Below are 23,600 nucleotides of genomic sequence, written 5' to 3' on the forward strand. Positions count from 1 at the left end.
ATAAATACAGTCAGCTCTGAGACACTCACATAGACAATTCTTATTACTACTTGTGAGGTATTACTCAACACTGTCTGGATGATGATTTTAGGCGTGCTTATCAGAAAGGAGAGCATATTTAGAAAACTCCCTGCACTAAAACTCAATTCCCTCTTCATTCACCAGAAGCACAGGCAGAGCAGACCACCAGTACGGCTTTCAGGCACAGAGGACTCCAGCACGTTGCAGCATTACGTACGGAGCCAGTGACTCTGGTGCAAGTCAGCCTTTCCCTCTGCTCGTCTCTTACTTTCACACAGTCACAGAGGGCTACAGGCAGGTTCTACCACAGGCATCCTTAAGTATTCTTAAATGTTGCTCCTTGTTGCCCCGTGGCTCCAGTATAACCTTGGAGTGGAACAGGGATGCCGCGCGGTGTTTCAGCTCCATCCCAGGAACAACTGCTCACGTGCACAGTGGCACAGAATTGAACTAAGAGGTAACTTAAAGGCAAAGCGTAATTGTGAATTCCACCCTCCGCCCCCACTCTTACGGCCAACATCATCCTTGCGCTCCCTTCCTTCCTCCTAAGAACGGCTGCAGAAGTGTTTATTGTTTCTAAACTTTCACAATTCTTAAAATTCATTCCAAAACGGTTGAACTGTCAACCTGGATTTTTCTCCAGTAGTTTCCATTGTCCCAGAATAGTTCTAATAAAGTCACCAGTAGAATTGTTTCACAGTTCTAGGTAATTGCAGCTGAAATATTACTCCAGAGAATTAATTTTTCCATTAATTATTAAAGTCATTTCCATGCTACAGGAGAAGACAAGATGCACAACCACCGTGCCAGCCAAATCGTTACTGGCTCACTCTAGAGCCTCTCATTTCCCATCACTTACCTTCCATAGAGTAGGAGGCCAGAGATGGCAGAAAACCAAGTGTTGAAATGATTCTTTAGCCGTTGAATGCAAGTATGTCACTGCGTATTTTATTGAGTTTACTTTATAAGTAAACCCACTGTCATTAACTCTATAGGGGCATAAGAAATACACTTCCTTTTCATGGGAATCATCATCAAAATAACTGCAAAACCAAACATGTTTACAGAGTTTTTTATTTTATGAGTAAAACCAAAAGTTTGTTCTTTAAAATAGATTGCTAATTCAAGACGTTACTAGCTCTTCAAATTAGATACAGTGCCGTTTTTTCCTCTTAACAATAATGCTATAAGAAATATTTTTCTAACAAGGTTATTTCCTCAATCTTAAATTTCACAGTTTGCTCTCCAAAGGACTGCTGAAAACAATTACTTAAATACAGTTGCTTCTTAAATTGAACTTTTTCTGTGGTTGAATATAGCTCTCATATTATACAGTTCCAGTTCCGATGAGAGATTAGAAAGTCATCCTCAGATAGGACCCCTTTTTCACTACAGAGTTTCTAAGTTGCCCAAGTGCGCTGTGCCCAGGGCACTAACATTCCCTGAGCAGCGTAAGGGCCTTTTCAAACTGCAGCAAAACCCTGCTTCTGCCAGTTGGAAAGCTACAGCTCTCTACGCCACTTCTGTAAATGAGGTGAAGTTGAAGTTATGCCCAAGCAAGTTACTGGCCTGACAGGCAGTATAATGTAAACAAAAGCGTTTCCAAATGCTGTTACAGACAGCGAATTTTCTTTCATAGCTAACCTACATTCCACCAGGTCTGTGAGCAGAAACACTTCAGAGCCAGCTCCATCTACAGGCATAATGCACTTCCCAAACTATATTCATGAGGCAAACAGTCACTTTACCTAACATACGACATCAAAGACTGCTGAAAGGAGCCTTTGACTCCTTACAAGCGTGGTCCTTACAAAATAATAAATAAAAAAATCTCAAAATAAATGAGCATCTGTTACTACAAATATACAACACAGAAGAGTAGCAAAAGCTGTTTGGAAGTTTATTCAACTACAACACTGACCTTATACTGACAAGACGCCAAGTGTGAAACGTCCTTCTTCAGCAGAGTCCATACAGGAACCGGACAACCTCAAATTAAGGTTTTCTAACGTGCTATTTTCTGTTGGAGACTTACTACAAACACAGTTTTGACCTACCAAATTGACAAAGGCTATAAGCACAATTTTTAATCCACAGCTGGACAACGTTTAGATTTGTTCCTGTCTTGAAACATAGTCACTTCATCTTCTAAAGAAATTACACAGTAATTAGAAAGCGGCAGTGATGCATAGGACTGCTTGTTAAACGCCTTTCCAGTGTGGTTTAGTACTAAACCCAGAAATAGTAGTAAGTGGTGCTTTGTACATTTCTACAGTAGCTGTTTGCTACTGTAGGGAGAGTAAGGCTTGACAAACCAGATGCTGAACTCGTTAATTGCTGCGCCCTTCAGTCATCCGACATGTGGTGCATCGGGGAGGGGGAATCCATCCTTAGTTAATACATATAATTGGGTACAAGATGTTAGCCTTACAAAGTACTATCAACTCCACCAACAGAAAACTGATAAGCGATTGCAATACATAGAGAAATGCTAATTTAGAAATTAGCAAAAGTCATTAACAGCTTAAAAACCTTATAAACTAAACTAACTTACAGCAAATTTCCATGACCTCATGAGGCTCTGCTGAAACATTTCCATTATGAATATGGTTTTTCCATACATCCTTTTGTAACCTTCAAACCCAATTTGTTTCATAAACGGCATTGTCTTTAAAAGGCATAAACCAGCCAGTGGCCGGTCAAATTGAAGAAACAAGAACGGAAAAAACAAACCCCAAGTCCACCTCAGATGCAGTTCTGTTTACACCGTATCTGCTTCTGTTTCTAGTACTTTCTTACTAGTTCTGTTCTTCAGTTTCCAAACAATTTGAAACAGACTATTTTTTCTTCCATAAGTGCCCTCAAGAACACAGTCCCATGCAGGATTCCTGCCGGCTGTCAGCGATACAAGCTGTTAGCGGAGCCTGGCTAGCCAAGCGCGCAGGATAAACTGCAGGTGCTCAGTGCTCCCCAAGATCAGGTCTATTTTTTGAAATTTAAAGCCAGAATTTTATAGATATTCTCTTATGTGACTGTATAAAATGTACATGCAGAGGCACAGAAATACGAAGGGGAAATGTAATACAATGTAAACGCTCTGAACTAGATGAAGGTTATTTCTGAACAGTTGTTGGCCATGAAAACATTTGCGTAATACAAGGTACGACTATGGAGGAGGCGAAGATAATAAAAAAGTGATCCGATACTCTGCAATTAATTTTTTTCCAAGGGGGTTCAGCACAATTATCATATGATGTATTTGAGTTTACTTCCGTTCCTCTTTCCATTACTCAGCCGCTGTCTGCTCTGAAGTCCGTTCAGCATTAAGAGCAGGACGCGCAGTGCCCAGAGTATCATCATCTCGCGTGTCTGTGACAAAGGCGATACTGTCAGCAGGCGTGTGCCAAAGGCTGAAGCAGTGGAATGTTTTAACGCGGTAACGAGTTCTACAGTGCATCCACAGATGCTCTTACTGGAGCTGTTAGGGCTCCCCCAGTGCAAGTAAGTGAAGGAACTAAGTGAACGTGTTTCATGGCAATTCCAGGGAAATCCTCAAATTATTTCAGGAAAAGGTAGTCATTTCCAGACTGGTGGTTGCGTGTCTTCTAGGAACTTTTCAGAACTCTTCTTTCAAAAAAAAAATAAAAAAAATAAAAATCATTCTCCTATCCTGAGGTGTAGAATAAACGGGAATAGCATATATATATATATATGTTTTTAGAATAAAGTCCTTCACATAAGGAGGGAAATTCTAAGTCTTCACAGAAGGGAGGCAGTTCTAAGTCTATTCTCATTAACTTCATCACAGCCTCAGTTCAGTCCCATTCCTTGGAATTTGGCAGTCTCGGTGCAAACAAAGTAAGTCCTCAGTTCTCCCTTGCCTTTGACATTAATGAGTCCCCTACATTCACATGAATATCCCAGCTCCTGTAGTATTTTACTCGTTTCTTCTGTGACCTTTGCGTGAAAAGAATTAGAAACTCTTGTGAATTTCTTCTGATTATTCACATCTTAAAAAAAAAAATCCCAAACCAATGAGAAATAATTTCTTAGACATTCCAAGGCTGATATGCTTACCTGGATTTTCCCAAGTTCCCCCGTACTCTCCATTCGACTAGCAACATTAACAGTGTTGCCCCAAATATCATACTGAGGTTTCCGGGCACCAATCACACCAGCAATCACAGGGCCATGATTTATTCCTGTATAAACAAAAGCAGGTATCATTACTGAAGTAGAAAGTTATGTGATATCTAGCTTCATTATTAGCCATAAGTCACAAGCTTCAGGGGAAAAAAACCCAAAATTTAACCCTGCAATACATTTCTAGCAATCGGTATTAGTGCTGTTCTATAAATATTAGTACTGAGAGTCAGGAGACGTGAAGTGACTCATCCGTTGTAAAATGGGAAAGCCAAGAAAGAGCAAAGTTCACGCCAAAGCAAAATTCTTCCTTTTCTACTTTTAATATATAGAAATAAACATTTGTATAATGACAATACTGTCTTTATTCAACAGTTAATAACAGGGTACTTCACTCTTCATCCATGCCTTTAATTTTCTCCAAATTCATCCAGCTGCAGGCTTTGTATTGCTCCCTCCAGTGACTGGAAAAGCCCATCCATGAAGGAGCTTGGCGTATTTCAAAAGCTAGACTAGACAACACTCCCTTCAGCCACTCAGCATTTTATAATCACCCAAATACTGTGCTCGGTGTTAAGAAGGGCTCCCCAGCACTCACCAAAGTCATCCTACCTCATTTTTAATTTTTTTTGCAGAGTTCAGGTTCTTCATGAGCTGAACTTACCAATACGTAGGCGGAAGTTGTTAAAGGAATGTCGGTTGATGCCATCCAGTTTACTCATCAAGGCAATTCCATATTCCACCATAATCCCAATGTGAGCATGCTGTCTTTCCTTCTCCTATGCAATTCATACCACAGGTTGATGATCAAATTACAACACAGAAGGCTGCCTCAGGCTACTATTGCAAACGAGTACTATTAGTGAATAAAGTTACACGTTTATAGGGATAAGACCACTCATCCTTGTAGCTGTGCAGAATTGCATAGCTCAAACATTCCAAATGGATTTAAAAAAACACATTAAATTGAACTGGAATGGCTAGGAGGCAACAAGAATTATATGATTAAATTTTCAACGAGTTTATGTCTGTCCTTGAGGATTCCAGATTTAATTTTACATGTTTTTTATAAAATACGTATGTTCATCCTGATGTCATACATGAACCTGCTATAGTGAAAATGAGCCTGAGCACAGAAATCGGTTTTAATTCTTCCGGGTGACAAACAGTTTCAGATTAAGATCTAATGTGGCACCTGAGGATTCTCTTTTTGTGCCAGTTCTCAGGCATCGCTTACTGTCCAATTCTGAGATGGTCTTTTCTTTGGCAGCCGTTCTCTGACTTCTCTATTATTAGAGCTATTCTGTTACGCATCTAGAAATGTTAAGCTACAGGAATCAAAGATCAAAAATGTAAAAAGTGTGCTGGGGTTACAGACTTAATGCTGCTTAGGAAAAAAATGGAACTAGGAGATAAATAGTGAATTCAACAGGAGCCAATACAGTTTTATCATCTTTTTCCACGTTTCAGAAAGTCACTCTTGGTGATTTACTTTCTCTTTTATATCATGTTACATTCTGTTACTTTGAGACACACCTACGTACACACAGAATACACAGAACACCCAAGGCAGATTTCAGAGACAACGTACCTGGTTGTTCTCCTGGCCTGGCGTAACGCTGAGGCCAGCTGCTGCCATGTAAGTGCTTCCAATGGTTTTTATTTTTTCAACACCACTAAATTTAGGTTTTAACAAGAGCTGTTTGAAGGGAAGGAAAATAGAAATTTGAGACTTTAATACCGTACTTCAGTCTACAATAAGCATGAAACATCTCTAGGAATCCTATCAATCATATAAAGGTTAGATAAGAAAGTACTGAGGATTAGTTTCACAGTTTTGCTCTACCTGCTCATAGGAGAAATAAAGCGCTGAAGTTCTGAAATAAAGTACTGAAATTCAGGACTTTCAAACCATACTACTAATGCATTAAATGATGTAACTGAAAAACCCCATCAGATGTGACTATATATTTCAAAATTGCGAGGCTGAACTCAATGTTAGTTCAGCTTAACAGCTTCCCCTCCCCCCCAACACTCACAGATCTGCTGAAACATTTTATTTTGCAGTAAACGTGTCATCCAGTCCGTTTTTGCCAGAAGCTTAATTACCTCATCAAAATCAGCAATGATTTCATTTAACAGTCGCAAGCATTCCAGGCCTTCTTTATTGACATCACATTCAGTATAAAACACCTTAAAATCTGGTACCGAGGCAAACATGACACAGACACAGTCATAAGATTGATGGTACCAGTCCTGCAGGAAAATCAAATACATTCACACATGTATTGTGCAGTCACCTTCCACCACAGGTTTCAAAACTATGACTATTGTTTGTAACCAGTAATCAAATTACATTTTCCTATGAAGTCAACTACAGCACAGTGGGAATCTCTTATTTCATCAGAAACATTAACAAACTTGATTTGCCTAATGAAAAGCTGAGATGTCTATGTCCTAAAGATTCTCATCTATTCTGGATAGTGACAGTCTTCTGACGCTTACCATGGCTTTGAAATCGGCAATATTTATTCTGATTGTATGCTGGTAGAATAAGATGGATGTCTTTAAAAAAAAAAAAAAATCATTATCGATGAAATTCTCACTGGGGTTGTTACCAAGGAGATACTATCTGTTCTGCAACTAACTTCTTTAAAAAGAAGGCCAATCTTCTCTGGTAAAATATGGTCTTTGGAAAGCAGTAAATCCTTTTTAAATATTTGCCAAGCTCAAACTGTGTCCTGAAACCAAACTACCAATTCTGAAAACAGATTTCAGAGACTGACACTAAAAGATGGCATTTTTTGAGGCCATCTGGATAGCAGATTCTTGGGTTTAAAAAGGTCTTGGGATACAGACAAGAGGCAAAGAGTGCAGAACATTATAGTCTTCTGTATGCTTGTTAGCATGACATTCTATGTCGCAGAAGTCCAATTTACTGTCCTTCACATAGCAGAGATTAAACATACCTCATTTCGTTTTTCACCAATGAAATATGCAGCAACGTGTGCTGGAAGTACATTTTCCAGTAAAAGCCTGTTAACATTCTCCATCGTCTCAAACTGTTCATGTTCTTTTTTAAACTTATTCTTCCACAGACAATCCAGTCGACAATAATAGTCAATCTGCAAAGGGACCAAGTATGATAAATTAAATACATATAATATCTCACTGAAAAATATTAGTCCACTTACTCAACAAGTGTGGCAGCAATAAAGTTTCTTCAAGGCCTTTTGAGCCCATACAGTTATGAAAAATGCACTTTGAGAACAAAGGTCACAAAAATAGAAAGCAGTCCGTATGAATGAATGCCATCTGTGTACCGTCAAGTGTATTTACCAAAATTACATTTTAATAATATGGTGATTATTTTTTTCTTTAATTATTGCCTTGATTTAGGATGAATATTGTCCTATAAATACAGACAGATCCCAATTGGAAGAATTTGAAAGTTCGGACTTCTGTAATGCAAACACTATCGAAAAATATAAAAGTTTTCCCACCCTCTCACAGTAAAAATTTTTGCATTATCTGTAACTAAGTACAAGTACATTATCTACATCTAACTACAAGAATATACAAAAAGACAAAAATATGTATTAACTTAGAGCACAATTTCAATTGAAAGCACTTTTGCATTTTATTTAAATCAGTTTGCTGCAAGTAAAAGAACTAACCTATTGCTTTTTAAACACATACCTGTTTTGCAAGTAAAATGAGGGTTATGTAAAACAGAACCAGATATAAATTAGTCATTATCCTTGGCTCTTTGATGAAAAACCTGAAAACAAGAAAGCAAGACAAAGTTATCTGTATCCTTTAAGAAAATCCACATGATTAAGGGTTGGAGGGAGCAGGGGAAGGGAAGAAGAGCATAGCAGCAGAGGGTGTCTTTCTTCAGACATAAACCACCAATGCCATTGTTCATTTGTGCCAGTGGCTGTCTGGTTATAGGCCTTTTCCTAATAATGAGAAAGGATTTATCATTCAGTTCAGTACATGAACCGTGTTTCATGTAATGACAAAACAGGTGCTGAAACCTTGATTAGCTCTTGTAGTGAGATACTCAAGTAAACATGGCTTTATCTTAAAGGAGCCATCTTAATTTCCACTGCACTGAGTTGCAGTTTTCCTCCCCACGCTGCCCCACAAAAACACAGCCAACAAAACCTTGAAGTAGGGAAAGAAACTTTCTTATTTGTGGAAGGAAAGATGATAACTAATAATAACTGGAATTGCTAAAACAAAGACAGCCATTAAATCACACCTGTATACAATTCCATACAAATCTGAGCCGCCACTCATATTTCATAGTGAGATCAGTCTGTCTGACCACATCTATTAGTTTTCACAAATGCATCGAACTAAATTTACATTATATGAATAGCCTGAGATTAAGAGGCTAAATTAAGAGCTCATTTAGGCTTTTTTTAAGCTGTGCTGACAGCTCACAGTTGGCCTCTGCAAAATAAATTTATCCTAATCTTCAGCTATGACACTATGCTGGGAATTTGAGAGAGACTTACAAATGAAGAGTAAACCCCACATTATTTCTCTTAAGTATGTTTTAAATTTCTTCAATTAGATCAGGTAAATTGCTCTTACTTTTCAAAATATGTGAGGTTAGTAAGGTAAATTCACCACCCTATTGACTAGTGAGGTCTCACAAGCACAACTTGAGCATCAGACTTTTAGCAAGGCTTTACTTCATACCTTATTATGAGATTAATATTCTACCCCCTAGTCTTTAATATCAGCTAAGCTTCCAGACATCTCAGAATCCATACTACAGATTTTTTCAGAAAACACACGCTTTCTTAAAAAAAAAAAGTTTATATGGTCTAATATGATGTCCATGTCATTAACTTTACAGCAAGGTTTGTAATGTCTGGATTACATGATTTTGATATTTCAATATTCCAGTAAGCGTTCAAAAATCTAACGCCTCCTTAATGAAACGTTATTGTCAATTACAAGAAACTTTACACTGCACCTGGTACTGTTGCCACAGAAGCTCGAGTTTCTATGCTGAAGGGTATTAAAAATGATGAGGTACACAGTCACAGCAACGGACAGGAGGAGAACTTTGAGTTCGAAGCTGATTTGAAGAAATACGGAGCAAGCAATGAACCCCAATATGCAGCAGTAAGCATAATACTGTAAAAGAAGAATTTAAGAGCGTTGCGTTATTCAGGCTTTATGCCTAAGAGACTTTCAAACCACAGCAAATGCTCGAAGTTCATGATCATTGTAATTTAAATAGAAGAAATTACAATCACTTGCTAAATACACTTAAAGCTTACTTTTTAATTACACTAAAAGGCTGAACCTAATACTTTTTTATGTTACTTTTTAAATTTGTTAAAGACAAAAAGATTTCAACAAAAAGCATCACACCAACACAAGCAGTGTCAGATGAAAACTGAAGAGTGTTGAAAATTTATCTTCTCAAGTCTATTCATTTAAGGAATTATTTATTTAAAGTTGAGGACTGACCTACAGTAGGTTCATAGCCCAGTGAACAGGCTCTAAACCAGGAACTCCAGCATCCTGGTCCGATTTTTGACAGTGCTCCCTCCCTTGCAACCTTAAGCAGATTCCACATTCCCAGCTCGCCCAGCTGTAACACGTGAAGACCGTGACCTGTTATCCAACCTTAGACACAGCTCCTTCATAAGAACTTTGATGCTAATAAGCATTATCAGGCGAGGGTCATTATCCAATGGAATTACTGATAAATTTCCCAGAGAAGTCACAGTTCAGGCATGGCGTCCAAAGGCAGCAGGCAGCTGGGCGCATTAAAACTGTCAGGTGGTACAAAGTGCGTTGCAGAGACAGGATTGCTCCCTCCATCCGCATGCACAGGTATAAGATGCTGAGCTCACATACTTTAGTCTGCAAACACCTCTAAAATTACCTCAGCTTCTGCTCCTCAAGAGTTTATTTCTCTTTATGTACAAAGCAGAGTTTTTCACCCATAATAGCCCAGACCTACCATAGGTCTGGAGAGTCTTAGCTAAACAGTTAATGTTTCTGCTGAAGTGAATAAAACCACAACAACTCAGGATCAGAGCCTGTATAGTAACATATTATATCACTTCTATCACCTTAAAGACATTGAGTCTAGCCTACAAAAGGTAACGAACACTTACAGTTATAACCCTGAAGCCAAACCTCTGAAAAGAAACCCCTACGTGGAGAACACTGACACAGGTCTGTTGGCCATTTAAACCCTTTCACTCTATCAAGATACTTTACTGTGACACTTGCAAGTACGGCTCTCACCTCCCACACTTGAACATAACCATCATCCTGTTCTACTGCTTTCTCCTCAAAGTTTTAGATCTAGTCTGAAATTTCAAAAAATTGCAAAGCCATACCGTATTCAGCACAGCAACAGCAGATGAAACATCTTGATTTCATTAAGAACTCTTCGGCTGTCAGATACCTAAAAAAGCTGTTCTATAAAGCAACAGAACCTGCCAGTTGCCAGCAATATATACAATATTCAAAGATTTGGGTTTTCAAGTAACATGTATTCACTACTTACAGTTTCCTCAACGCAGGATTGAGTTGTGTTTCCAAAAGGCTGATTTACAGACATGGAAGAACAGAAAATTACCAGATGAGTACAATGTGCATTATATATGTGTAACTTATCAATTGTCATAAGGACTTGAATGAAAGGGTCCTCACACAACCTCATGGTTCAAAAACGTGTCCGTCATCTAAAGGGGCGGCCAGGTGAAAAAGGGGCATCCCAAACATTTGGATGATCTCAAAACAGAATGCTACTTTGGAATTAAAGAGAGAAAAAATGAAACCCTCAGAAATAATCCTTTTGTGTCATTATTAAGTGCTGAATCTATCCTCATAGAAACGCTACAGAACACCTTTCAAAGCTGCTGAGAACCAAAATAAGCCAAGACTTCAAGCTTTATCCATGAGTACTCCAGACCTTTGAAAATCCCCTAAAAGTAAAGCCATAGCTAATGATAGAAAATATCCTTAGAACTTCCTTGTGGCACAAGTCAGTCTTTGTGTTCAATGATTTAAAAATTCTATCTGTATAAAAAAATTAAAAGATATGAAAATGCTGCCATCCATCTATATTATACACACCATCCAAGACGCATTTAATTTTAATCTTAGAAATTAAGACTGCACTCTACTCACATAAGTGGTAGCACACAGCTCATTTGATCCAGTGAAGTTTGCAGGTTTGTTCTTTTCAGTAGTCTTGATTTATTTAGGAAAAAAAAAGAAAACAACAAGAAAATCATCATACAAACTTGTTAGCAGGTAGTCACTAATTTTAAGATTTTTTCTCCATATATTACACAATGAGTCCTGATCTGGTTTCCCTTTCAGTGCTACTGCAATATAAATGTTGAAATACAATGATATCCCATATGGTTGTATTAAACATATATGCACACACAAGGTAAAGAAGGTTAAAATTGTGAAGTATTTAATTGCTCATTTTTAAATTCAGGGTAAAGCTTCACATTATGGCTACGTTAATGTAACAGCTAACTGGAACAAACATGTGGTTCTGTCTTAGCCCCCCAGTTTCACAGCTGCTGTTCCTGTTTTCTTTTAGGCTGTCTCTGGTAGTGTCCACATGACACCACTGTGAGTCAACTCAAGGACCTAAGCCAGCAGAAAAACAACCCTGGAAAAGAAAATTAAGTATTTTCTGCAGCATAGCTTTCAGAATAAACTCCCCATGGCATCATAATAACGGCAGACTGAACATGTGGGATCAGAAGGACATCACTTCTAGCAGCTAGCTATCAGACAGGTGTAACTGTTAACATGGTATCTCATATAAAGCTCGTTTAAAAAAAAAACCAAAACCAACAGAGTGGTCTTGAGCATGAGGTTACTCCAAAGGGTTGTTTTCAAATGTATGTACCCCACGTGCAATACAATACGCAAACTAAAGTTAAAAGACAGACTCTGTCTGCATCTTAGGCTAGCAGTAACTACCCATAATGTCTTTGGTTTTAAGAGTCAAGCTATATTCTTCCCTCCTTCACCTGCAATATTACTAGCTAGTGCAAATAGCACTGTAAACTGCTTCAAACTTCTACCCACTGCAGCCAAACATTTATACCCACATTAAAAAAAAATGGAAGACAGTCTTAGTGATGATGGTTACAATCAACAGTAATTATAAATGCCATCCTGAAAGCAAGAAAAGGTGATATAAAACAGAACTCAAATCTACCACAGAAACTTTTAGTTCTACAAACCGGGAAATTTTACTTTTAATGCTTTTACGTGGCATCGTGCATTATCCTTGTGGATATCCTTGAGGATATCCATTATCCTCAACTCATGAATCATACATTAGGAAAAGCAGCAAAAAGCAAGGTACTTGAAAAGAATACAGGAAGTTACTTAATCTGTGGATGTTACACAAAATTCACAGAATAAACATAATGTGATTACTTACCAAATTAAAAATGGCTATAATCAGCAAGGCACCTATAGTGATGATTGCTAACGGAAGTCTAAGTAAAGGCATTGTTTCCACCTTTTCTGAGATGGCACAAAGATGGTGCAGGGAAGGCCACCGTTCTGAGCAGCACTTCTGTAAACAAAATTAATTTGTTTCAGTAACATGGGTAACACTTTGGATACATAGGAAGAAGTATTTCTAAATATAAAATACTTTTTCTCTGCAGGAGAGTATTAAGAGTCTTCATTGGAATCCTAATTTAGAACTCAATCTAGTCATTCAGATTAAATGCCTAATGCCTTTCCACCGCTGAAAATGGAGATAATGCTTCCTTATTTCAATGCGGCTGGGTGCTAAAATTTTCTGAATTTATTCTTTAAAAATACAATTTGTGATCTAATTGAAAGTTCTAGAACTATATTAATAAAAATATCATGTCAAGCTATGTTGTATTTTTTAGTTATAGAGCTATAATGTTACATTTGAACTACATTTTCAGATGACTAAATCAAAACCAATCATAGACAGCCACCTTTCTTGCCATCCTCCATTTGTTGCTATAAACAAAAACATCTAGCAAAGCATATACTGTTAACAATTGCAAGCATTATTTAACAATGCTATAGCAAAACATTCCCAGCTAAAACTCAAGTCTGATGCAATTGCACTCTCGGAATTTTTTTTTTCCATGTGTTTTTTCATATGTAGAAACCATACATGCCTATATACACACGCACCTCTCTCTATATATAGACATATATACATGCACATATATAAAAAAAAATCCATCCACTCATATATATATAAAAAAATATATATATGAATATATATATATATACACATGACCATACATGCTATCTAACTCTACTTTTAAATTAATCCTAAAACTTTATCCCATGTGCAGACTACATTTTTTTTTTTCTTTTCTCTTTTACACAACTTGAACCTGGCTCTGTAGGAGACTGTTTCTTTCTGTGGCAATTTTCCTGGGAGAGCACCATCACCACTCTGCAACAGGAGGATGGTGGCATGTTCTCAGCAGAACTTCAGAATTCCCTCTCACCCTTGCTCTAGCAGAACCTAGATTTGATGAGTGTAAGGAACTCTAAAATCCCTTCCCTCTCCCACCCCTGCCTCCAGACAGTTCTTGGAGTGGAGAAGGAGTTGGTTTTTTTTTATTTTGTATCATTGAACTCTATGTCACTATGGGCTATCCCTAGGTCACTACATTTTTTTAAACAGTAATTGCATGCATTTAATAATGCAAAGAAAGAGGAACTACAAATGCAAAGTGTCCTAATTGATATAATGGTGAATTTAGAATTCTAACAGCTATGAAACTGTTGCCAATAAATTATTTATATACTTGTAATTTTCATGGGGCTTTATAAATGACTATGAAAACTAATCTTGCATTCAAACGTATTTTGATTTTGTTTCTGGTACAGAAAATATCAGATTTACAACCAAAATTACTATTATGGACAAATATAAAAATAAAAATCAATTTAAAAACCCCAACCCCATTCAGCAAGTGTTAATATCTTCCTCCCCCCTCCTACCCATCTATTCTGGCTCTCAAATAATTCTGAATTATAGTGAAAATTTTCAGACATGAAAATCTGTTTCAGGCAATTAAATCCTCTAGTAACCTGAGTTCAAGGTTCAAGGCTCCTGTAACTCCTGTTGAAATTAACAGCATAATTCATCATCTTAAAAGATAGACCATGTCGATTACATCCATCCACTTTTGGAAACAGGAACTATTTTTAAATAAACTTACCGTACATTTCTCAGCAAAGCACACAAACAAAATAAGTACAATGATGACTCCAACAATGCCAAAGGAAATTCCTAGTTTTGCAGTTCTAAACAGAAGGGAAAGCATCAAACAAATCAGTGTTAAATGAAAAACATTTTCAAACCACAATTCAGACTACTGTTTGCTAACAGTGCTTCTCTAAATTTAAATACAATTTTTCTTCTAGTAGCACTGGATGACCATAACATTGCACAGGTTATTGTTGCTCTGCTGCACAAATATGACTTTAAAATATTCTACACCTCCCTGACAGCCTGAACCACTACCCCATGCATAAACCACATGGAAATTGCACTGTACCAGCCATGAAAAACAAATATGGCATAACATTCAGAATCAAACATCTGCTTTCTCAGAGGTATGAGAAGCAGCTCAAAGTTCCCTCCTTGTATCTCTACAGACAAAAGGATCACCGAGCACGTTTTAACCAGTTAGTCCCATTTTCTATTGCTCACTCAATATGCTTACAGCCAACTATTCTTATGAAATAGTATTTCTCACTTAACTGATCATCTCCCTATGTGTACTAAGCAAACACAATATTAAAGAAATATTTCTATTTTATTTTCATACTGATATCTAGGCTCTTATGCCAACAACATAAATGCATTCCTTTATTAAGGGGTAAATTACTCCTAAGAGGTGTATGTTGCTTAAATGTAAATCCTCAGGAACTCCAAAAGACTTTAAAAAGTTTTATGCATATGAGTTTCACTTTAGCTATTGGTTAATTTGAATTATAACTTATAAAAATACTGACACTTACTTTGGCATTATAAACATCTGTATTAGAAATATACAGAGGAACACAAAACTGGCACATGCGAAGTAACTCTTCAGTTTTAGAATAGGAATGGTGCGATACTGAAACACAGATTACAATAAATCTTAAGGATAAGTCCAGGGGCTTTTAAAATTTGTTACATTTTTGTGATGACACATATATGCAAATTTATACTGTACTGTTAAAAATATACCTAGAACTAAAAAAGAACAAAAGAAAAACCACCAAATAAAATTCACTTGAACATCTGTCATGAAAAACAGACCAGTCCAAAGGATAATTTTAAACCTAGAGGGAAATCCACCAAGTATATAAATCAGCACTTCACAGATGCACATAGTCAAAATCCTTATAAAAAAAAAAAAAGATATACACAGAAGTAAACCTAAAGTGAATACACACACACCCCCCAGTAGCTACAGACAGTACACCACAGCACAGTAAATTAAAGGACAGTTATTCAAACAGAAAAAGTGCACTGTACCTAACAAATAACAGTGTTGTAGTTGTGCACTTGCAATAAAGCAACCAGAGAACGCATTGTATTTTCATGATGGATGCAGAAATACTTTTTTTTTTTTTTTTTAAAATACCAAGTTACTTTTAAGAGAAGTTCTTACGGGAAAGTTGCCAAACTCTTACTAATTCCCTTATGGCAAGAATTTAACCACAGATTACAGACAATCTCCTTTAATCTACAGAATTAGCATTCTCAGGGAAAAATTACCAACTTGAATCATGAGATCTGCTTTCCATTAGTTACCAAAACCTCTTTGGATGTGAAGCCACCTCCCAAATCCAGTTTCAGAATGAAAAAAACAGACAGTTTCAAATATATTCTTATGTTGCTCTGAAGTGCAAGTCAGAGACCAAAAAGGATTATTTTGCTCCTACCAACCTCTTTTTCAAGACCAGGTTCTGCAAAAATCAGTGAAAATCCCCAGAAGTCATCGGATTTGCCACACCACGGACTGCATTCAGAGAGACACACGTTACAAAATATATGCACCAGACCAAGGAGGATATGCAAAAGCATCGCCATAGTTGAGGCTCCACAGTATACAGGGTGAGAGTGCCACTGTTTTACACATATTTGACAGTTCTGCAAGGTCTTTCTGTTTCATAGCATAACATATGAATGGTTATGTTTTTCTGTAGCTGACAGACAGATCCAGAACACTCTCACAGACAGCAGCGTCTGCCAGTTAAATGCATAATGTAACCCCAGACCCTCCCTAAGGTTTACAAGTAGGAAAGTACAATAGCAGATGTTAGAGATGGCTCACAGACTCCAAAAACTTCCCTCAAATAATACCAGGCCCCTATGAGGAATAGCTGAGGTACAGTGATAACGGTCTTGTTATAATTTAGAATAAAGAAAGAAAATTAAAGAAAGGGTTTTTCTTCTCAAATGCACAGTTTTACTTTTGACAGCAATTTAAATATTGTATTTTCAATTTAAAAACAAACAAACAACAACATTGCCTGTGTTTGTCTGCTTTCAAATGCAAATATAATGCCAAATGTACCACCTGCTACTGACAGACCATTTTCCTTCAGTGAGCCAGACACTAAAGCAATTTTATTATTACCCCCAAAACTGTGTTTTGACTTTATACGTAGGTTTTGTTCAGGACTGCACCCCATTTCCTGACAGTTATTTTAATAAACAGAACACCAACATTAACTTCCTATCCCATCCTACACTGCAGTTTGGCTCGTTATTTTGACAGTCACGAGAAACAAAGCAATAATTTTGCTATCTCATAATACTATACCACATTGAACAGCTAGACTAACCATGGCTTCTTGCTATAATAATACAGTAATACTCTCACTATATTCAAATTAAAAACAAAAAGGAACTAAAGTAAAATACAAAGACCAAACAAAGGCAAGACAAAAATCCTGGTAACTTTTCATTTTTGAGAAGTAAATTTTATATTTAGACTTAAAATTGAGAATGCAGATTGTTCTCAAAGAAAATATGAAGGAAAAAATAAAAGACTGCATACTTAGTTGAACTGAGGCCCTCAATGGTTGACATCATTTCATCATAAATATCTTCCTCTATCCTTCCCTTCTGGGATGAATTTCTGAGAATGAAACAAAGTCCATGTCACAAATGCTATTCAGAAACAATTAATGGCTACAGAGGACCAAACCTTCTCAATACACAAGTGGGGTAAGCTACCAGGGGAAAGTTAAACAAGAATGCTCCAAACTGATAAACATATACATCCATAAGCATTTTTCTAAGCATTCCTCTAGTTAACTCAAATCATGCGTTTTTAAAGACAATATTTTGATAAACTAAGAGACTGTTTCGCAAGTGAAAATCACCTACTTAGTTAACTCAGTGGTACAGGTGCCACTGTATATAGGGCCAGTTTTTTATTACCCTACAATGGCATACGTGAACACCACTAACCAAAGACATACCTTGTAAAATATATTACATAATTACTTATAATATTATGTTAAACTGTATTTATTTTGTACTATAATATTTACAAACAAATCTAGCATCTATGAGCAAGAGAACTAAAAGCTGACGTAGCACAAGCTGTCACAATATATACACTTATACAATATATGAGGTGTTTTAATGTGTTTTCCACTGCTGTTGAGGTCTCTTACTTCCCTACTCCCCTCCATCCCACTACACCCCATATAGCAAAACGCAGCCCGAATGACTGAGGGGCCAGTGAGATGAAGGGGGAGCTCCTTTTAGAGTCTGCTAACACTAACAAATGTGAATTGAGAAGGTCAAAAATTTAGCTTAACATTTCTAATGCAGGAATACCATACATACAGTGATTAATTGACCAAAAGAACACATGCTTACAGTACACTGAACTGCAAGAGGAGCACAGGATCACATATGTTAAAAAAAGAAAGTACTTGACAAACCTGTCAGAAGTTCTCTGGCGCCCAGTGGTACACAAAGGTATTTCCTAAATCAAATAAGGAATTAAGAATAAGTTACATACTCAGTAAATGGCAAAAAACTATTGAAAATAAACTTCATGAAGCTGCCAAAACCATTTTTATTCACAAATAAAAATCAAGAACCACTCTCAAATAGAAAAATTTATCAAAATCAACTCTTGCCAGCAATGTTTTCTGCTTTAACATGTGAGCACTTTCTGACCAAAAATAATGGTAGAAAACAATTGAACAGATCTTCCTTCTTGTTTTTCTCCACATGCTGAAATAACTAACATCAGCAGAGGCAAGTAGACTGCAAACCAATTCCACAAACCTGAATGGATGGATACTTAATTTAAAATTTACTTCAGCTATTTGTCCACAACGATCAGTACAGCCTTGCTATGCCTCCAGGAGCACACCTAAAAGCATGCACATCTCCTCCTTTCAGCTTTTGGGAAGGGCAGATGGAAGGAAAAATGAGTTTTCTTAAATTTTAAAATCTTAAAATTCCTAACAATTCTTAATCTTAAAAATTCTTTTCTGATAAGATCCTGTTGCAGGCAGAGCATGTGGAGGGACTGTTTATTTTCTACACATTTTAAGTAAATGTTAAGTGCATCTGGAGGCTGGGACAAATAACCATTTTTCCAAAACCACATGTAGTGAGCAGGACTTCAAGATGTAAAAATATCAGAGAAAAAAGTTTCAAAATTTTACTTTGAAGGTTTACTATGATTACAGCATGCTAGAGATTGGCAGAGTCTGAATATTGTTAAGTTCTGGCAGAAATAGTTGTTGCACAGATACCTTCTCAGTTCCACGTACACATTTAAGACCAAGAGTAATAGCAGAAAAATCCACCACAAAAACCATATCAGATTTCAAGTTTCACACCATAGTCACGAGGAGCAGTTTGCAGCTGTAGGATGACAATCATTACTTCAAACCACACCTTTCTTCGCCTTCCTTGCGAACTTGAAGAGTCACTGCTCACACTTTCTCTGTGGTTCAGGTGGGCAAAGGGCCTGGCTGCTCCCCAGGACTCTAAATAACGTGTCATCCGAACAGATGCTCGCATCTTCAGCCCATCATTAACTCTTGTTTTAGGGAGATGATTATTTGATACGCACTGTTTGGACTAACGGAAAAAACACACTCATTTAGAAAGCAGAAAATTACACAAATTGCAAAGAAATGAAGCTTTGTGTACTTGAATAGTTTAGGACTATACAATCTAGCTATTTAGTAGGACTCTAAATACGTATCAGCAATGTGTCAGCCAACTTCAATTCCTTTATCTCATTTAATCAAAAATGAGCTAAAGCAAATCACGACATGATGCATTTGCTTCAGCTGTCTTCACAAGCCCTCACTTGTAACACTGCAACGTTCAAACTTCCTGCTTTATTTACGATGATGCCAGAGATCGCAGGATCGCATGAATCGATGCAATTTCCTTGCAGTCAGCACAACGGTAGGGGAAAACGATTCCCAATTCCTGAACTAGGCCGTATCAAAACAGTGGTTGGGAGAAGATCCCACAAATTACAGGCTCAACATTAGATTTTATCCCTACATCACAGGTGAAGAGTCAGGCAGTACATACAGGGTACACAGCAATACCCCTTGTGGATCTAAAAGGAAGCTAAACCTACAGAATAAACCAATACATCAGTGACTGATTAATTTTTAACACTTCACAGGAATCCTCAAGTGAGCAGGGACCATTTTAATAGACCAGATCCCCATTCTGAGATGTGTTGTGTACATGCGGGGGGTTGCAGGGTTGAGTACATAAAACATGCAAAGATAAGACTGAGTTCTTGCTAATTAAAAGTGGCTCTATACTGTTCCTTCCTGTAAAGATCCTGAAGGAATGAAATTTGTAATTTTAATTCTTTCTTCTTTTGAAATAATTTTACTCATCAACCACAAGCCGATTCAAAATAGCAATACTCCAGGTGTTTGCAGTTACCAGGCTCTAAAGGGACAACCAACAGTTGCTAACTGTACACCTTGAAAAGAAGGTGAATTTCACATCTAAGATAGTGAGGAAGATGATGCCAGAGGCTATTTTATAGGGAAAGTGGCCACACAGTACGGGTATTCTTTCATGACTTCATCCCATCTTTTGACCTTGGTTTGTGAGAGAGACACTTCACACAAATAAATAGTCAAATATGTATATTTTTGCCTTATGTGGACCACATAAGAGGTTTCAGTATAACACTTACTACCTGCAAACTAATAGTCCTATCATAAAACAGTAGGATGTGCTTTCAGATCTGAAGTTCCAAATCCAGGCTACTCAGATGACTCATACCATCCTTTAATTCTGTTCCGGAATTAAAAAGGTGTATGTACCCCAGACACCTGTGCACTTTAAATGTTTGTATATATTTGAATAAATATAAATGTTTAAAACATACACATACCCTTGGATCAACCACTAAGTAGGTTTTGATATTCATGGATTCCAGGTAAGGATCCCTCAGGTGTCCATTCCCTTCTTCTACTTCGTAAGCTTTGCCTAGGTGATTTAATGTTGCTTCAGTGATGTGTACACGGCTGAGAAGGGGAGAAAGAACAAGAGACCCAAACACTTAGAGAAAGGTCACATTAAGCATTTCATTTACATTTCAATGGCCACTGCTGACATTTCTGCTTTTCACCCATCTTGTACTTTGGCAGCCAACTGCAAAATCCTGCCAGTACTTAAAACAATATTTGCAATCCTTTACTGCAGTTCTTTGTCGCACATCTTTCATAGCATGTATGCTAAAAAACACTTCCCAGAATGAGACAGTTATCAGTATAAAATTAAATTGAAATAAGCAGAGACATATAAGAAACAAGAAGAAATGTGATCAAAGGAGATCTGATGACTGACAAGACAGACAGACTCACAGGTAGGTTGTTTCAGATGGCAAGATCTGCAAGGAAAGCTCACAAACAAAACACAAGCGAGGACCATCTCATGCCAGAAATGCATGAGGGGGCGAGGAGATCGTTACAAAGTCTGGGGGGAAAAAAGCTGGAAGAGGTTTTTTGTCACATAGGAGGATAATTCTGAAAGTCTGTCTTTTCTGACTGAAACAGAGGAGAGCATAACACAGCAACACACTTCTAAGGGGAGCAGGTAGTATTTTTCTGTACCCATTCATGCTTTTCCATAAACATAATTTAGTTCAGTATCCCAAATCACGTATTTCCATATAACCTACAAGTAATCTATTTCCATAGACTTTCTCAACAAGAGACTTGAGTGTGTTCATAAAATAGCATTTCTTTTCTGATATTCTATTTTCTCATTGTTCATCTTCCCACAGCTTTTCTCACTTTTCTTTGACTCGGAGGGGTTAAACACTGTGCTGTCGGTCCTACAAGCCATCAGCACAGAGCTGGGAACAGAACATTTCCAGAATGGAAGCTGACAGTGTGCATCACTCCTGCCTAGCTACAGAGAGCAAGGGGATCCCTGTCCCATCCACCTCTACTTGTGTTGCCGTAGGTTTGCCTAAAGATAATTCAGCCAAGACCTGGAGACCATTGGCCGTGGCTTCCCAAAAGGAAGGGCAAAAAATTCCTCAATCCTTTTGAAGCCAAAAGGTAAGAGTTTGGAATATATAGGATGCATGTTTTTATTTGTTTACTGGTAATTGTCTCAAAAACCTGGGGTTTTTTTATTTGTTACCTTGATTATGCAGTTTTGCAATCGAGGTGAACCTTCAAATCTGAAATTTTAAAGCTTGCTCTAAGGCATCATTTTCTTCCACAGGGACTGAGGCATACTGGGTGATGTCTGTATTAACTGAGCCTTAAAATAGTCATGTACTGCAGCAAGTTTTCTGTGGTTTTCCACTTATCTCAAAAGGCAGTGTATTTGTTCACTATGTACCGTTTTCCATCTTAGCAAGCTTCCTCTTCCCCAAATCACACACTGCTGTACATCTCAGATCATACTGCCAACTTTTTTTCCATTTAAATTACTATGCTGATGATTTCTCAGCAGTTTCTAATGCTTACTGGATTCCAGGATCAGCACATAACCAAAAGCTGCTACCGCTGAAGCTGCCTCTCAAAGGCAAGCTGTAACATGCACTATTGCACTTACCATGCTAGGACAGAATACCTAATGCACAGCACTCAATTTCCTATGCTAACAGGCCTGAGAATAACATATTCTGATCTTTCAGGTACATACATATTAGAGAGAAATGGCCATAAATGCATTTTTAATTTGGTTTTATGCTAGTCCTTTCTGCTTTACTAGCGTACTACATTGTTATGAATGCAAATAATTTTTAAAATCACAAAGATAAACAATAATACTCTGTCAATGGAAATAAAATATTTATAAAGCCAGAAGTTTCCCTGCATCCTTTCAAAAGGCTTTAGAATTCCTTCATTTACAGAAACCCAAAACATACATACTTCCTATTTTGAATAAAAAACTCAAACTGCTCCCAGTGACAAAGCTTCTGCTCCCAAAGGAGCAGGATTAGCTAACATTGGAATGGGAAATCCCAGACACATCATTTTTCTGCAGAGCAGGAAACAAATGTAACATAACATTTGCATGACAAATAGAAACCTGTCCTCCCTGTAAGGCTCAGTCTTCCACCAATGGAAGGTTTCCTCTGGCTAGTTCTGAAACACATGATAAGCGAATGCTTGGCATGTATGAGTATAGGAAGTATTAAGTGTTATGTTTCAGAATCAGCAAGCCAACCTACACCAGCTGTATTCTTTTAACAGATTATCAAACATAAGCACAAAGAACATAATGGAATAATGAAAGTTTTCAAGATTAGGCAATGGTCCTAAACGTGACTAAGAAAAGTATGTTTTCATGCCATATTCAGTCATGTTGTTTGCTTTACCAACAAAAGAAACTTTACAACTGTATTCTTGTTTAATCACGCTGAGTCAACACACTAAAACACTCAACTTGCAACTGTTAACCGAGTTCCAATTAGTTTTCTTTCTGTTTCGGTTACCAATGCAAGAAAATAATTTGACATTCATATCCCCTTGTCACTTTGCAGAAATTAATTTTTAAGTTACAAGCATATACCTAAAAGCTGTCTGAGGCATAGAAATAAGAAACCCTATAATGTCACTCAATAGAATCACTTTCCAAGAGAACCAATACTTTAAGGCTTAAACATATACCCACATGAATGCCATTCAGTTAATAAGTACTAATTTGCACAGACTACCAAGGACGTATAAAATCATGGTCTCATTTGGGAATGGAAAAAGGGAAAGGGGAAAAGAGGAAAAAGGGAAAAAGGAAGGGGGAAAAAAAGTTTCTTAGCTGAATTCTAATCCCCGAGTTCAACTTAGAAAATAGGGGGAAAAAAATATGATTTCCTAAATGAGGAAAATATAACGTTTTTAAAATACATCAGGATTTTGTATTTGTC

At 37.2% G+C, this 23,600-nt stretch overlaps 1 protein-coding gene across 7 annotated transcripts in view; it reads right to left on the reverse strand.

Annotated features, from left to right (window-relative positions):
- Positions 1-948: 948 nt before the first annotated feature.
- The window catches only part of ADCY7 (adenylate cyclase 7), a 67,718-nt gene continuing 45,066 nt past the window's right edge, over positions 949-23,600 (reverse strand). For all 7 annotated transcript variants that reach the window (XM_054198438.1, XM_054198434.1, XM_054198437.1 and 4 more), the window contains 18 exons: positions 20,607-20,739; positions 19,124-19,309; positions 18,151-18,194; positions 17,253-17,333; positions 16,136-16,208; positions 15,220-15,317; positions 14,415-14,499; positions 12,626-12,763; positions 11,341-11,403; positions 10,715-10,753; positions 9,158-9,321; positions 7,864-7,945; positions 7,134-7,289; positions 6,274-6,420; positions 5,756-5,863; positions 4,829-4,943; positions 4,099-4,223; positions 949-3,978 (listed from right to left, as the gene is read on the reverse strand). In XM_054198438.1, coding sequence (XP_054054413.1) covers positions 3,832-3,978; positions 4,099-4,223; positions 4,829-4,943; positions 5,756-5,863; positions 6,274-6,420; positions 7,134-7,289; positions 7,864-7,945; positions 9,158-9,321; positions 10,715-10,753; positions 11,341-11,403; positions 12,626-12,763; positions 14,415-14,499; positions 15,220-15,317; positions 16,136-16,208; positions 17,253-17,333; positions 18,151-18,194; positions 19,124-19,309; positions 20,607-20,739 — 1,984 coding nt within the window. In that variant the 3' untranslated portion in view covers positions 949-3,831. The remainder of the gene's footprint in view (positions 3,979-4,098; positions 4,224-4,828; positions 4,944-5,755; positions 5,864-6,273; positions 6,421-7,133; positions 7,290-7,863; positions 7,946-9,157; positions 9,322-10,714; positions 10,754-11,340; positions 11,404-12,625; positions 12,764-14,414; positions 14,500-15,219; positions 15,318-16,135; positions 16,209-17,252; positions 17,334-18,150; positions 18,195-19,123; positions 19,310-20,606; positions 20,740-23,600) is intronic.

The sequence above is a fragment of the Rissa tridactyla genome, chromosome 4, assembly GCF_028500815.1.
Source record: "Rissa tridactyla isolate bRisTri1 chromosome 4, bRisTri1.patW.cur.20221130, whole genome shotgun sequence".
In the NCBI taxonomy this organism is placed as follows: domain Eukaryota; kingdom Metazoa; phylum Chordata; class Aves; order Charadriiformes; family Laridae; genus Rissa; species Rissa tridactyla.